Source organism: Bos javanicus, chromosome 8, assembly GCF_032452875.1.
Source record: "Bos javanicus breed banteng chromosome 8, ARS-OSU_banteng_1.0, whole genome shotgun sequence".
NCBI lineage: Eukaryota > Metazoa > Chordata > Mammalia > Artiodactyla > Bovidae > Bos > Bos javanicus.
In genome coordinates, this window is record NC_083875.1 from 83873895 (window position 1) to 83891289 (window position 17395).

A 17395-nucleotide genomic window follows, 5' to 3' on the forward strand; every position below is an offset into this window, starting at 1 on the left:
TAAGCAGTTAACCCAGGTCATTAACTTTTCTTTGAAAACATGACTCTCAATTCATTTGGCAGAATTCATCAATCATTTCCTATTTCTTACTGTTATAAAAAAATTCTAGTATTATGTTATAATGTACCTAAACTCTTGACTTTTTTGTCAGCATTTCTCTAATATTCTTCTCAGTGGAATTAAAGAGTATTTGATACCCTCCCTAATGAAAAGTTTTAAACCCTACGATCATGAATCAGTGCCCAATTAATACTTGTTTGGAGGTACTATCACATTCTTAGCTAAATAAAAAGTTTGTAGTAAAAACTGTACAAAAGAATCTGCAAAGAGAAACAGCGGCAGAACTGAACAATTCCTTAAAACAGCAAAACACATCGAGCTCTTCGATTGTTAGCAAGTCCCTTAGGACACAGGCTGCCTCGGGGCCGCACCAGAAACCACCTCAGCGCTGAAGGTCGTGGCAGGCCCAAAGCCTCAAAGGTCTGAGAGCAGAGAAGTTAAAAAATAGCAAGGAAAACTGTGAAGAACCTTCTAGTCTGGTGCAGATTATCTTAGGTCGCTTGGGATCTCTGTAAGACAACACTGTTGTGCCTCATGGGTCGCCAGCTCTAGGCAAAGATACATAAACACAAAAAAGGTGCCCGCCTATCCATCCTGAGATGATGGGAAATGGGCAATCTGCTCTCTTCTAAAGGGGATCTGATTTTGGAATATGTTAAAAATGAAATGTCTCGGATCATGATAAACATCCAAAGACAATGGTGAGTGATGGATTTGGTCACAGAACATGTCCATTTTCTTGTCAGAGTGTATACTAATGAAGGAAGTGCAAGATGCTAGACCAGAAAGGGAAAGAGCTGCCCCTCGGGATAGACTGTGACCAAGAGGACAGTTACTGGGTAAAGAAGGTTCCCAAACTCTCAAGAGTTCTCATTTTCCCACCACTTATGTGCAACTAATTCTCCAACAATTATGATGAATCTGATATATTGACAGAAAGATTTCCTCCAAGTCCTGACAGAGAGAGCTTTGGAAGTTCTCAATTTAAGAACTCAGAAGTACACACAACATTCTCAACTTTCCCGTATTATGACCCAGAGACCACATTTCCAATGTTAAGAATGACCTCTGAAAAACAAAACATAACCCTAAATTAAAATGGTCCAAATTTTCTCAGATGATGAACAAGTCAAACATTTTTGATTAATTTCCCATCACTGGGACTTTGCTTTCTCCTGTCTTCATTTCTATTTCCAGAAGATTAAACTGGAAAGCCAATATTTGAAACACTTCAGAAGAGTAGGGTTCTTTTCTCACCTTTTAAAACTGCTTTTTCTTGAAGCAGATCTGGTGGTTCTTTTAGTAATGCCTGCACTGCCAGAAATGTTAGGTTCAGATGTTTTACAGCTCTGAACACTGGACTGAAGAATTACTCTGAAAATAGTTGGAAAAAAATAACATTATATTCACTGAAACAATTTGCAAATACTTGACAGAGGAGGGCATTTTTGCACTTTAGTGCAAATTACTTTCTTGAGAACTGATAGAATTTTCCATAAACACATTTGTCAAAAAAAAAAAAAAAAATCTGAAACACACTCTTACATCAAGGTCTTTTGAAATAAAGCATCTCATTTCCCTATGAAGGTTTACACGAAGATAACCAGAAAACTTTGCTTTTGGAAAATTAATCACCCAGCATGTCAAGCAATTCCCACACCAAAGAAATCAATCAGAAAGACAAATTTCTGTGCCCCAAAGTAAAATCAGATTCTTAGAATTCTAGTCATGAAACAAGAAATCATTTTAAAACCCTAATTCTAAAGACTATGAACATAAATATATACACAGTATTCACTCTTCAAAGATGGAAGAACAAGTAACAGAACTCAAGTCAACTTGAATCAAACTCAAGTCAAACTCATGTTTTTTATAACATTTCAAATTTTAAAAAGATGTTCAAAGCAATTTTTAAAAATCTGGATTACAATTACCTACTAAGTCATCAACTACCATTAAAATGAAATTGTTTTAATTTTGTGAAACTTTATTTAATTAGACTCTAGACATCTCAAGGAACTGATACCTATGGGAGTAGACTGCCCAGGAGGCAAATGAACAAATCAGAAAGAACCCCTCAGATAAAGCCCACATAGAATACCTGCTCAAAAATACAGGGTGTTTTAAATTTCCCCATGGAACTGTCATAGGGACAACAGCAGAAAACACCAAAAAATTTTATAAGCAATTGTTTTCTTCAAGAGATAATGACTAAAACACTGAACTTCATACGTACACATTTATACACAGTCAACTCCTATTTATCTGTTAGAGAAAACACTACAAAGTTTTATCCTCACATATCCAAACATACAGGTGAGATAGCAAACAACTTCTGAGAACCCAGCTCCTGTGTAACAAGAAACCTTCACAACTAACTAGCAGTCGGTCCTACCTCCTATGCTGTGTTAACACCACAATAGTTAATAACCAAAGCCAGGTCCTTAAAATGTAGTAAATTCTTATAATTTTAGTATTACTCAAACCATAGAATAATTAGCATTTAGTAAAATGCTAACTTTTCATCATTGAAAAAACAATGGGGTTGTATTGCACTAGAGCAGAAGTCTGGAGGTCAGTGGTTTTCAAGCCATTTGGGGGAGAGGAAGGGAGAGCTGAGCGTGGGGGACTAGCCAAGCTGTTTCTCTTTAAATGAGAAGCATTTCTGAAAGCCTTATGAATGAGGCCTTCAATATCACTGAAGGAAACTGATCCTGGGTAAGCGAGTCAATGCTTGATTCAGGGTTTCTAATAGAGTTTTATCATCCTATATGTTGACTGTTTTAACAAAACAGAAAATGTATATGCTGACATAGTTACATGATCAAAAAGGGCACCAACCGCTCTGGCATATAAATTCTATCATTGAAAACAAGGAGTTATTTTTAAATTCTTTTTCATTTTATAAAGTGAGGAGAAGATATTTAGTGGTCTCTGCTAAGGCTGTGAATCTAGAATTTTTCATAGAGAAAAACAAAACAACAATTCCATTGCTATTACTGAAGCCCAGGCCCAGTGCTTCATGCTACCACTGCTGTCCTGAAGCCTCTCGCCCACTTAACAGGGCTCATGGTTTTTATCTCCATTTTTTATAAATGGAGAAAATGAGACTCCTGTTGGCTTTTCTGAAATACTACCTCTACTTTTCAAATAATGTGAGAAATTACTGCTAACTCATATTTTAAGCTGATAGGAAACATCTTTTAAAAATTATTTACTTCTCACTTAAAATTAGTGAGAACAATTCATGTGAAGTAATATTAGTAGCTGATAATTTATGTGCAATTTTGAAAATAAGAGCATGACAGAAATTTGGAATGCGGTAATCTCATCAATAAGATTCAGGTCACCAGTTATTTGCATTAAAAACAGACTAGTTATTTCATCTATAGGTTATATATCAATAAAGTGGGAAGAAAACACAGCAACTCAACTTAGATAGTACTTATCTTACAAATAACACCCTACAGTGGGTTAAGCTAGCCAACAAGGGTGAAGTGTTTACTCTGCCATGGGGATGCGAGAACTCAGTACCTCCCACCCTGCACACCGAGCCAACCGCACAGCTTTGCAGGACAACATTCAGCACATGTCATTTCTCCTTTCCATCTTTTCCTGACAGAACCCTCAGTCCTACTTTCTATCTCCTGCCCATACTAGAATTCCTTTTCTTCTCTGCAATATCTTTTGAGGGCCAGTATTTTCAGATTTTGGATACAAAAATATCTGCAACTTGAGGCAAAGCAAAAAAATTTGAAAAGCTCTAATCAATCAAGTCATACAGTGCTCTGAAATAAATGTTCATTCCAAAAAGAGGCTCCATCATGCAACCATGCACTATTTACACTGGCTGTCCGCCAGCGATACAAAAAGAGCCTTCAAAATGATGGGCCTGAGGCCCTGAAACATGCAGAGGTCCCCTTCCTACTGTCTACGAGGTCCTTTGCAGCATGTGAAGCGCCATTATAGGCGAGCTCTCTAGGCATGCCAGGCAACAACCTATCAGGCAATGAATGCTCCATCATCAGCCAATAGAGGCGAATGTCGACAGCAGTGCCCTGGAGTAGTTACCTCTAAAGATAATTACACGGATTATACCTGTTTACATCACTGTTACTGTTGAAACCTTTTGGTTTCCATAAATTGAAAATTAATCAGAGCAGGCTAAAGTAAATACTCTGATTTGGGTCTAGAAACACAGTGGCAAATGTCAGTAATGACAAAAAAACGTTATGTCCTGGCACAGAACACCAAAAAGAGCCTGATAGAGACCATTTTTAAACATACTTTGCAAAAAATAACATAAGCATGAAATGCCTAAATACTATTAGCAATGACCCCACCTGTTCTAATGGCCACTCAGAATAGTTTGAGAAGAATAAATCTACGCAGTGCATGATGTTCCTGAGTCAGAATGTGTGAAATCTAAGATCAGTAAGAGAAGTAAAGGAACAAAACAAAACATTGTAAAGGGATAATTTTTATCAGAAATACTGCATATGTAATAATAAGCTTGGGCTTCCCAGGTGGTACTAGTGGTAAAGAACCCGCCTGCCAATGCAGGAGATGTAAGAGAAGTGGGTTCAATCCCTGGGTTGGGAAGATCCCCTGGAGGAGGAAATTGCAACCCCAAGTCCCATGGACAGAGGAGCCTGGCAGGCTATAGTCCACAGGGTTGCAAAGAGTCAGACACAACTGAAAAGACATAGCAAGCAAGCAAATAGTAAGTCTATACCAATAAGATATTTTAAAAATAGCATAAATAGGAACATGTTAAGCAGATTTTCCTTAAATTTGAAAAGAAAAGCATCTGCTAGATTTTTAAATCTTTTCTAGCCATTTGAAGACATTCAGTGAAAGCACAAAGAACTGGAGTTGGTTGCAATGGAATTATACTTTGGAGGAGATCCTAGAAGGCACTTTTGTATTCCTTTATAACTCCCAAGTCCAAGTCAGAACAGGACAAGAAATTCTTAAAATTTGAGCTAATGAAAAAATTCAGAGAAAAAAGAATGCAGCCTGGATGTAAGAGGGTAGCGGGGAACCACAGTTTCACAAGACACATCCTCCTTCTCTGTGCTCTTGCTCTTAACTACATGATGTTCTCCAGTAAGCTTCTTGCCACATTCTTCTGCAGAAAAGGAGTCTCTCCACTGTGAAGGTATTCATTTAATGACAAAGAGTATTAGGAGAAGACAGACTGTGCCTCCACTAGTCTAATAAGAACATTCTGATTACTTGTGGGAACGGAGGACAGTGGGAGCGCAAGGAGCACAGTAATTGTCATATGGAAACACACAGACAAGAGACTCCAGTCTTCTCTGCTTCCCTACTTTCCTTCCGCACCAAGTGCTGAAAACCATACTTAACTGTATTCCCTAAAGAGGAGGAAGTGAAACAAGGCAGAGGAGAAAATTTTGCTTCTTTAAGATAGAAGACTGGGCCTGCTGAGAGAGCACTGTGTACAATGGCAGAATCAGAGGTGAAAAAGGATGCAATGCTCATGAGACCTCATGGCTACAAAATCACCTTTGCTAACAGCAGAAAACCAGTGGGAAAATTCTTTTTGCTAGATTAGAAAGACTATATTAAAGATATCTACTTAAGAAAACCAGAGCAAAGTTGTACAGACAACTGATTGAAAGAAAAGCCATCCCAAGGATCCCAAACTAACTATATATTTTTGACAGGAAAAAGAAACTACTTCACTGTCATCATAAATTGCTGTTTCAAAAAAATCTGTTAAGAGTAAGTGCATTTTAAAAACAAAGTGTGTTATTTTTAACGTCCCTTGTACGAAACTAACAGTGAAGACTTCCTTCCCTACCACCAACCCAGGAAGAGCAAAGATTCAGAATAAGAACCTTGGAAAAAAAGGCAAATCAAACAAAGCTAGAAGAGCTGATAGTGAGAAAAACATGCATCATGAGAAAAACACTGGACACCAGAGGTGAGCACTAGTAGAGAAATGGAATGGGACACTTACACAGCAGCTATCTGTCAAAGGTCCTGATGGCTACTGTGTTCTTAGACCATCGAGACAGAATAGCAGGATGGGGAGAATGTAGTCACAAACAATCCACCAGATGACAATACTACACAGTGCAGAGGTCAGCACAGCTAGGGAACATCTGGAAAGGGGCAAAGGGGAAAGAACAGATGTTCAAACTGAGAAGCCAATAAATAAATAAATAAAGCCACGTGTGAATTTCAGATACCCTGCAACGCAAAGGGGCAGGAAACAGGGATCAAACTTTGCTGTTTTATGCTGGGGGGAAAAAAGCTGTCTTCAGTTTTAAACAAATTTGACATTTGGTAACAAAAGATTAAACCCAATCTCTAGTTGGATAACTACCCCATGTTAATTTAATTTAAATTGTTAATGTTAATTTAAATTGTATGATACAGAAATTAGAGTCACAGCTATGTGATTGAAATTCTTTAAAAAGCACAATAACCACACAGAAAACCAAATCACAGACAAAAATGAGGCAAAACCAACCAACCAAAAAAAAAACACCCAAACCCCTGAACTGATAATTAACAACAATCTCATAGGAGGCACAATTAAATATAAGTGGACACAACGCAGCACGTGTCTGCATTCTAGATTTTCATCTGTTCGTCTAGTAAAGCTCATGGCAAGATAATTATTTTCCAGTGATGAAGCATATCTACCTACACTGTTAAGGGGGTTCTATGGGATTATTCAAGGATAACTATATCTGTATTTTTACCTGCTCCCATAGGATGCACTTCCATTCTTCATACATCATTTTCCTTTACCCCTAGCAAACCTAGCAGAAATCATCAGCACGGTGCAGAAAGATAGGTAGCATGGATGAAGTTATAAAATCTACCAAGTCAATTTTAGCAGAGACAATAAGACTTGCCATTACGTTTTGGGTATCACTTGAAGATCATCATGCTACATCATCGCCTGTCTTCATGGTAGTCGGGATCAGAGAAGCTCTCTGACAAAATCACTAATTTCATAATTCCTAATACTTTAATTCTCCCCAAATATTGACTGTTTGTGAAATAGAAATCAATGACTGGATGTACTATACAATTTTCTTCTAAGAATCATCAGTACTTTTCTATTTTTTCACTCACTTTCCCTCTTACAAGTATTTTCATTTGGCTAAGTACCAGCAGTGAAGCAAAATAACATGTCCACATTGATACATGGGAGAAACATTTCAGATTTTTAACCCAAGCTTCTGCTCAGGAGACTTTTACTTCTAAAAGGGGACTTTTAACTTCTAAAACAACACAAAGACTTTGGAAGGAAAAGAAATCTCCAGTTGACCTTTTCTGGGGCCAAAGGAACTACAAAGAAGAGCAAAGAAGAGATGATTGTAACAGTCAAGAGGGTTGGAAAAAGCAGACAGAATAAGGAACGAGAAGGATGGAAAATCTACTGTGACCAATCTTAAATTCTCCAGGGCCTTTACACATTATTAAGAGCTTAGAATTTCAGCATTTTGCTTTTTCCTTTAAAAGTGTGACTTAAAAGCTTATTAATTGTGTGCATGGGGAGAGGACAGTTTGGGGATTATTCTATTGTTTAAGGGATTATAAATACAATTAAAGGGAATCAGCAGTGAAAGCTGAGGGCTGGGGTTCCATCACTGGTCAGGGAATTAAGATCCCACAAGCCATGAAGCATGGCCAAAAAAAAAAGATTGTTTAACATATGCCAAGAGTGCTTCACAAGGGCCCAGTGCCTTTTACACCTTTTGGGATAAGGTGGGGTGTAACTAAGCAAATGGATAGCATAGAGGCTGGAATTTTCTCCATGGGTTGTTGCTAGTTACTATCATTCAGCCATCCATCAAGTTCCATCTCAGGGAACTGCACATACCAAGATAAATATCACAGCATCTCGTGTCACCTTCTGGTTTCCAACAATATTTCTAATTTTAGTCTACATTCGTTGCTTTCTTTTATGTTACCACAAACCTTTGATCTATGGAAGAGACTTTCATAGTTTCATTTTTTTAGAAGGGAGCATCGAATGATTTGTACTCTTATAAAACATATTCACAAGGTGGCAGACAGAGTTACTGAAGGAAATTTCCTTTAAGCATCATCAAACTCAAGAACCTTGACTAAGCAGAATTCCCATCCCCTGACTCGCAACTTGACTTCTGAACAGAAGGCAACAAGCTATTGAGAAATAAACTGATGCTGCAGATTTTTTAAAACAGAACAAAAAACCTGGACATAACTAAAAGCAACCCCACAAAATCATCCATTTTATAGGGCTTGTGATTCCAAGTGTGGCCCCTGGACCAGCAGCATCTTTGACACCTGGGAGCTTGCCAGGAAAGAAATGCAGAATCAGATGGCATCCCAGACCCAGTGACCATTATCTGCATTTTAACAAGCTGCCCAGGAGACTCAAACGCACACTGAGGTTTGAACAGCACTGCTCTAGGGCACTGGCTGTTTCCTCCTGTAGAAAACTGGCTTCAGAATGATTATTTGGAGGGACTATACTATTTTTAAATAAAAGGGAACCATTAAGACCTTAAATGAAGGCTTGAAATTAAAAGCAAAATGGCATTTGGAATTTTAAAAAATTATTTAAAATGCACCATTCTTATAGCATTCTAGTTGAGTGCATGCACAACAGCAAAGAGAATGCTTAATTAATGCCTATAATCAACACTGATGCCTTTCATTCACATGGCACTTTATTACGGAAAACTCATTCCTTCCCTTTGGGTCTTTTAAGAATCTCCCAAGGCAGTGGCCCATGATGATACATCCTTTAAGTGGAACTGAACTTTGGAATTTAAGATTCTGAGAAGATACCAGTGAAGGACCACTTTTAATTAAAGAGACCTGTTCTTCAGACTTAGAGACACAGTGAAGGAAGGAGAGAGTGGGAAAAATTGACAAGAGTACATTGAAACATATACATTACCCTGTGTAAAATAGATGACTAATGGAAATTTGCTGTGAAACACAGGGAGCTCAACCCGGTGCTCTGTGATGACCTAGAAGGGTAGGATGGAGGGGGCAGCTGGTGGAGAAGAGGGAAGGGATATATGTATACTTATGGCTGATTCATGTTGTTATATGGCAGAAACCAACACAACATTGTAAAGCAATTATCCTCCAATTCCAAATAAATTTTTTTCTCGTCTGGCTCAGACAGTAAAGAATCTGCCTGCAATGCAGGAGACCTGGGTTCAATCCCTGGGTCAGGAAGATCCTCTGGAGAAGGCAATGGCAATCTACTCCAGAATTCTTGTCTGGAGAATCCTATGGACAGGGGAGCCTGGCGGGCTACAGTCCGTGGGGTCACAAAGAGTCGGACACAACTGAGCAACTAACACTACTCCTACTCCTACTACTGTGTCATAGTTTCTTACCATATTACAAGATGCTTACTGAATAATAAGATAACCTGTCTCCATCACCAGAAAGGCAGGGCTGGGGGGTGCTGCAGAATTTGGTACCCAAAGGAAGGAATCCAATGGCACAGGTGGGAGCATCTCCTAAAGAATAACTTGGGAAAAAAGTACAATGGCCAAGTTTTTTACTTTACCATCTTTCTAACGATCCTGGATATTCCTAGAGATTGAATCTCAACGAACACTTACATGAGGAACTATAAAAGGACACACACAGACAACCTAATAACTATAAAACTTGCTATCTCCACTTTAAATCTCCTTCTGTGACTTGAAAAGAATTCCTCCAACAAAAAGTTCATATAAAAATATAGTTTAATCAATTCATTGTTGACTTAAAATGACATGACATTAAGCCACCATGTCACCACTAATTAAATTCCACCATATCAAAACAAATTATGTACAGTATGGTAGTAAATTTACACAAGTCTGCAATTTTAACAACTACAGACAAATCTACAGTCATTCTATAGTTTACATCTGCTGTCACTCTCTTGAGGATGTAAAATGGTTATGAGAAATGAATACTGCATACCATATTAGTAAACCAAGAAATCAGCCATCGCAGCCACCAGCCACAGGTGAGCTGGTATGTTCTAAAGGAACTCAGAAAGGGGAAGAATACCTGCCATCTAGCAGCCATCAGACTGCAGCCACTCCCCACGGTGAACCTTGAGGAGACTGGGATATGAAAACACAGAATACTGGACCCAAACAGCTGAGGTGCTGATCAAAGGAATGATTTCAGTGGTCCCAGACTTCTGTATCTTCCCATACACCTTCCCATAAATTCCTTCACTTGAGATATCTAGCTTTCTTTTATTAATGGTGATCTTTCGACACTTAGACTACCTGCCTTTTGCTGCAAACTCCTATATATCCTGGTGCCTCCCTGCACACCCCCATCACCTCCTCAGAGCAGTTCTCTCAGGGTTACTTGAAATGCTGCCTCCTAGGTTTCAAAGTCCTAAAAATTTTTAGTTGACACTTACTATCCATAGAGAAATAGTTTTCTGTATAGTGCTTTCCTATCTATACAAGCTAGAGAGGTTACAACAGAGGACAGAGATAAATAAAAGATACCTAAGAGTTTCTTAGGCAACACCTTTAGATTGTAAATAAAGTAGATACTCATTTCAAGGTGGCATAATGGTCATGCAACCATGGAGAAAATGTATAGCAAAAAATGCTCATGAAGGAAGGACCTTATACACAAATTAAATAACAACAACCACACGAAGGAAATCAGACTCACGTGAGAGGAATAGCGTTTGTTTTTGACTGTCTTCTGCTTTTCAGGGCCCGAAGTCTATCCCCTTGTGTCACTCCACTGATTTCGTCATCATCACTGTACTGTATAAGTAGAGAAACACTGAGCTAATGACTTAAGCTGTACTTATTAATGCAGTGAAGCACAGCAGCTATATTTATCCATACAGATCATACACAGACACATACAAATATATTCATACTTCAACTTTCTGATGAACTCTAAAATATCTTGCTGCTTTCAAAATAAAGCTATAGGACACATTTCAGGACACCTGAAAGCTGACTTTCACGAAGAACCCAATAGCACTCTTATTATAAAACATTTTGACAGTGAAGAGGCATAATGGGTTTTCAATATTGAAAACACTTTCTTTAAATTTTGCAATCTACTTACCACTACAAAACATATTTAGTATTGCTACCCCCTAAATTCTTGGTTCTTTAAGGTTCCCCATTTGCAAACAAGTGGTCTCCTAAATCAGCTATCATGAAATGGGAAAAAATGGGGAGAGGGGGTATCACTAGGTCCATATAAAGGGTTTACTTTACATACCTCTTTTTATCCCAGTGTCTTGTGAGTAAACAAAACATAAACTTTAGTTTTAAGGACACATAACTTTGAACTATTTTGACTAAAAAGTTCCTAGACAGGGCAATAAGTATAAAAAATATGTGACGATAATCCCTCAGAATGTGCTTTATTTATCTACAGTTTTCTCCACGCCCTAAAACCTTCTCAACAGCACTTAAAGCAATGACAACAGCGTGATGGGGGTGGTTCGATTACCAGTTCAGGTTCTTGCTTGTCTTGATTCTCGACCCCATTGATTGAAATGTCATCCACAGCCAAAAGGAGTTTTGAGACAGCCGCTCTGTGTTTTCCATTCTCCTGACCCCTCAACTTTTGACGGAAATAGTCACCTTCTATCCAGAGGCTTGCCTGTTTCCTACAGCATTTAAGTAACAATATCAAAATACAGCCTTCCAGAAAGAAACATACCAACAACTTTCTCCTACTGCTGTTGCCAGGGACTAAGAAAAATTCTAATTCCCATCACCTTCCAGACCCATGAATTCCTGAGGAACTACTGATAGCGCAGTTCGTAAAGAATTCGTCTGCAATGCAGGAGACCCCAGTTCGATTCCTGGGTTGGGAAGATCCACTGGAGATGGGGCAGGCTACCCACTCTAGAATTCATGGGCTTCTTTTGTGGCTCAGCTGGTAAAGAATCTGCCTGCAATGCAGAAGACCTGAATTCGATCCCTGGGTTGGGAAGATCCCCTGGAGAACGGAAAGGCTACCCACTCCAGTATTCTGGCCTGGAGAATTCCATGGACTATACAGTCCATATGGTCACAAAGAGTCGGACACGACTGAGTGACTCACTTTCACTTCCATCCACTTACATCATCAAAAATTGCTGCTGTGGTCCAATCACCGAGCCAGGTCTGCAGATTCTGACCCAAGCAATGGTCTCGGTTGCTGTCATCCTGTAATGCTTCATGATGTAGCAGGCTATCAGAGTGCCTGTTCGTCCAAGGCCAGCTTAGGAAAGAAACAAACCAATGAGACCTGGTCTCATCTGCTTCAGAATTTTGTTGGGCAGGTAGAATTTTTTTTTTAAAGCTTCCCAGGATTCTGCTCCCCTCAACGATGCTTCTCATGTTTTGATATAAAGTACAACCAACTAGAGAGCATTAATTGGTATGTGATGCAGCCTAGAAACAGAGATTCCTAAAATCTCCCACATGATTCTATGTTTAACCAAATCCACTTTCTAAGAGATAATTCTCAGTAACAGTGTTTTATACTCTGGGTTTTCAGTTAATAATACCACCATCTTTCTAAAAATACAAGCTTAAAATCTTGTACTTTCTCCCTCACCCAACATTTTTTTCTACTCTACTTTTATACATATTTGCACATGGACTTTTCTCCCCACTCTATTCCTGTTGTCCTTCTTTACTCTCATCTAGACTAGTATCATTACCTCCTGCGATGATTAATTCTAAGTGTCAATCTGGCAGGTGTAGTTGGATGAGATTGGTAGATTCTGAGTAAGCTGACTGCCCTCCATACTGTGGGTAGGCCTCATCCAATCAGTTGAAAGTCTGAAAAGAACAAAATATCCACCTCCCAAAGCAGAGACATTGCCAACAAAGGTCTGTATAGTCAAAGCTATGGTTTTGCCAGTAGTCATGTATGGATGTGAGAATTGGACTATAAAAAAGGCTGAGTGCCCAAGAATTGATGCTTTTGAACTGTAGTGTTGGAGAAGACTCCTGAGAGTCCCTTGGACTGCAAGGAGATCAAACCAGTAATCCTAAAGGAAATCAACCCTGAATATTCATTGGAAGGACTGATGCTAAAGTTGAAGCCACTTGATGTGAAGAGCCGACTCACTAGAATAAGACCCTGATGCTGGGAAAGATTGAAGGCAGGAGAAGAAGGGGGCAACAGAGGACAAGATTAATGTTAAATGGCATATCTGATTCAATGGACATGAGTTGGAGCAAGCTCTGGGAGATGGTGAGGGACAGGGAGGCCTGGCCTGCTGCAGTCCATGGGGTTGCAAAGAGTCGAACATGACTGAGCAACTGAACAACAAAGTTAGAGGGAATTTTCTACCAGACAGGCTTTGGACTTCAACTGCACCACTGGCTCTCTTTGGGTCTCCAGTCTGCCAGTCCACACTGCAGCTTTTATTTCTCTGAGAAGCTCAAACTAACACAGATTTTGGTACTGTGAAGTGACATACTACTCAAACACTATGTAAAAATGTGGAAGTGACTTTGGCATTGGGACTGTAAAGACCAGGAGAGTTTTAAGGCACATAATAGAAAAAAACCTAGACTGCCTTGAAGAGACTATTGGTAGGAGGAACATGGACATTAATGGAGATTTCGGTGCAGACTCACGTGGAAACTGAAAGGAAAGCAATTCTTATTAGAAAGTGGCAAAAAACACCCAGAAACCACCTAGCTGAATTGTGCTCTAGCGCTTTGTGGCAGAGAGAACTTCTGCCTTGGACATTTAACACAGTAGATTTAAATTCATAAGCAAAGTGCTGAAGGTCCAGCCTGGTTTCTCCTGACTGACATGAGAGAGAGAGAGAGATGAATCGAAGAAGTAATAGTTAAGCAAAAAAGAATGACAAACTAAACATTTAGAAAACTCTAGGCCTAGTCAATCTGAAAAAAGAGAGAAAGTATATTCTGGATACCAAGCCTAAGATTAAAAAATAAGTTCCATAATGATATTACCCATGGATTTAATCATGGGTAATTAAAAGCCATCTCAGCAAAAACCAAAAACATTGATAGGACTACAGTAGAAGACACACTGACAGTTTGGACTAAAGGGGAGGATGAAACAGGGCTAAATAGGATGAAATAAAGGAAGGCTTTTTTTTTTTTTTTAGGTTTCAGGGATTCCATAGGACTGGACAACGGAACTGGTTGCAAATAAGGCCCATCCTTCAAGAGAAGGTTAGTATTACTCTAAGGGTGATGCAGAGGTCAGCCTGGCTGCCAATACAACCACAGGCCCAGAGGTCGAGGCTGTCTGCTCCTAGGTTTCATAGGGCAGGGCCTCCTGCATAGTTTCAGCAGGCCAGGCTGCCCCTGCCCATAGCCACAGGGGCAGGGCTGCCACCTTGGGCCCAAGGGGATGGTACTGCCATCCCAGTGGACCTGTTGAACAGAGAAAGGAGCTAAAGAGCCTCAAGATCCAATGGCATTTGCTTTGCTAGGATCTGAACTTGCCTGGGACCTGTCACTACTTTCTGATTTCTCTCATTTGGAACAGGAATATCTATCCTATTCCCGTTACATTATTTTACTTTATAAGTACATAACTTGTCTGGTTTCAGAAGTTCACAGACAGAGAGGAATTTGCCTCAGGATAAATCATACCTGAAGTGTCAACCATGATTCAGGAGATATTTAGATGAGACTTTACACATGGAATTGATACTGTAATGGGTTAAGACTTTGGGGACTGTTGGGAAAGAGTGAATGCATTTTACCTCAAATAGATACTAGGTGCCCAGAGAACAGAATGTTATGGACTGAACTGTGCCTCCCCAAATCCAGATGTTGAAGTCCTTACCTCCCAATAAGACTGTTTCTGGAAAAAGGACCTTTGCAGAGGAAATTAAAGTTAAATTAGGTTATGGAGTGAGGGGGGCACCTAATACAATAAGACTTGTGTCCTTTCTTATAAGAGAGGAAGAGATAGCAGGACTGACTATATAAAGAGGACAAAGAAAAGGCAGCTGGCTATAAGCCAGGAAAAAAGGCCTCACCAGAAATCAGCACCTTCATCTTCAACTTCTGGCCTCTAAAATTGTGAGAAAGTAAGTCTTATGCTCTACTGACTGAGCTAGTCAGGCAACTCTCAATTATAAGAAAATAAATTTTTTGTTGTTTAGTATTCTATTATAGTACTTAGAGCAAATCAATACACTGCCAATGAATCTTCCTTTTCCCTTGATAATCCAACCTTCACACCATCATCAGTTTTCTTCACCAAAGATCTTATCATATCAAATCCTCTTTAGATTTTTAACTGGTCAGCAGTGAACTTCAGAGTTTCCCAACCTCAGCACTATTGACATTTGGAGTGAGATAATTCTTTATTGTGGTGGCTATCCTGTGCATTTCAGCTGAAAATCACCTCAACTGCTTATTATAGTTGGAAAAAAATGAAATAACCAAAGTTGGATTTTGTTTTATTTTTTAGATTCGGCAAAATATGCCTAATATAAACTTTATCATTTGAATGGATTTTTGTTTATGAATCACTTTCCTGATTTCAATTACTTCTCTATGATTCTGTTTAGCTCACTGAGGTTTCTTTTGGGGTAGGTGATATGAAAATTTATTACTATCAGGATTTCACCATCAAAACTTATGATCTTGGTCTTTCCTTTTAGCCTTTTGTATAACACCAAAAGAGAGACATTGGCTACTTTGACAACCTTAAAGCAGATTCCAGGAATGTCACCAACAGCATGACCTTTGCAACCAAATCCAGCAACCAGAACTTCATCATTTTCCTCAGAAACATTCAAACAACAAAGGCTGTGATTATTTTGTCATTCTTGATTCGCTAAACCTGATACACTTCCTGATGGCAGAATTTGGCTGTCTGGCTTCAACGCCTACTTCTTCTGCCACAATTCCCTTTGCATGAGAAGTGCCTCCAAAAGGACTGGCCTTCGGTCCTAATAGGCTTTCTTGGACTGTCTATCGTGCCACCTGTGATGGCGATGGAGCTTCCCAGCAGTATGAAGACTGCAACACTTGTCCATCCTGCTGGCGCCACAGACCTAAGCAAAAGAGCTCATGGAGCATTTTTAAGACAGTCATTTTAAATTTTTTAATTCAAAGATCTATGTCCCTTTGGGGTCAGTTTCTGATCATTTTAACCATTTTAAAATGCAGAGACAGCATCATTAACAAATTAACATCACTACTACTATGTCCCAAGTATACTTGAGACAAATTATATTCTGTTGGTTGGTGGTCACAGAGTTCTGTATAAGTCTGTTAGATACAGATGGTTTGTTGTGCTGTTCAAGTCCTCTATTTCCTTATCTTCTGTCTGACTGTCCCAACCACTGTTGAAGATGGGATATTTAAATTTCCAACTATTACAGTACAACTGTTTTCTCCTTCAAGTCTGTCAATTTTTCCCTCTTGTATTTTGAACATCTGTTATTAGGCATGTAAAAAGTTTATAATTGTTCTATATATATATATTCTTGCTCTGTTGAAACCTTTGTTAATATATAACGTTCTTGTCTCTTGTAATCTTCTTGATTTAAAGTCTATTTTGTCTGACAATCACCTCTCTCTTTTGGTTACAATCTACACGAAATTTTTCATCCTTTCATGTTCAACCTCTTTGTGTCTTTGGAGCTAAACTTAGTATCTTTTAGGTAGCATATAGCTAGATTATTTTTGTAAGCCATTCTTCCAATTTCTGTCTTTTGATTGGAGCGTTTACAACCAAAGTGACAACAGTAATAGCCTTTATAACCGTTCACATACGTACTTTCACAGAGATTTTAATTTCTTTATACAGCACTGAGTGACTGTCTAGAGTCCTTTCATTCGACCTTTACCATTTCCTGCAAGGCAGGCCTAGTGGCAGCAAATTCCCTCAGCTTTTAGTGATCTAGGGATATCTTAAATTCTCCATCATTTTTGAAGGACAGTTGTGCCAGACATAGGATTTATGGTTGACACTCTTTTTCCTTCAGCACTTTAAACATAGCAACCCACTGCCCTCTGGCCTCCAAAGTCTCTGATGAGAAATATACTGATAATCTTACTGGGATCCTTGTATGTCATAAGTTGATTCTCTTCTGTTACTTTCAGGGTTCTCTTTGTCTCTGGCTTTACAATGACTGACTGACTGCATCTTGATGTAGGTCTTGAGTTTTTCATGCTTGGAGTTTGTTGGGCTTTCTGATGTTTACATTCATGTCTTTAATCACATTTGGGAAGTTCTCAGACATTAATTCTTCAAATAATCTCCCTGCTTCTTTCTCTTGTCCCTTTGGGATTCCCAAAATCCATACACTGGCTTACTTCATGGTGTCTCAGAGTTCTCTTAGGCTTGG

General features: G+C 39.0%; 1 protein-coding gene across 19 annotated transcripts in view; it reads right to left on the reverse strand.

Annotated features, from left to right (window-relative positions):
• CDC14B (cell division cycle 14B) overlaps positions 1-17395 on the reverse strand; it is a 162396-nt gene that overhangs the window by 45447 nt on the left and 99554 nt on the right. For 8 of the 19 annotated variants that reach the window (XM_061426161.1, XM_061426163.1, XM_061426155.1 and 5 more), the window contains 4 exons: positions 12171-12309; positions 11551-11710; positions 10747-10844; positions 1318-1434 (listed from right to left, as the gene is read on the reverse strand). In XM_061426161.1, the coding sequence (XP_061282145.1) occupies positions 1318-1434; positions 10747-10844; positions 11551-11710; positions 12171-12309 (514 nt within the window). Of the gene's footprint in view, positions 1-1317; positions 1435-6046; positions 6192-10746; positions 10845-11550; positions 11711-12170; positions 12310-17395 lie in introns of those variants that run through there. The other 11 variants (XM_061426168.1, XM_061426162.1, XM_061426171.1 and 8 more) reach the window with 3 other exon arrangements.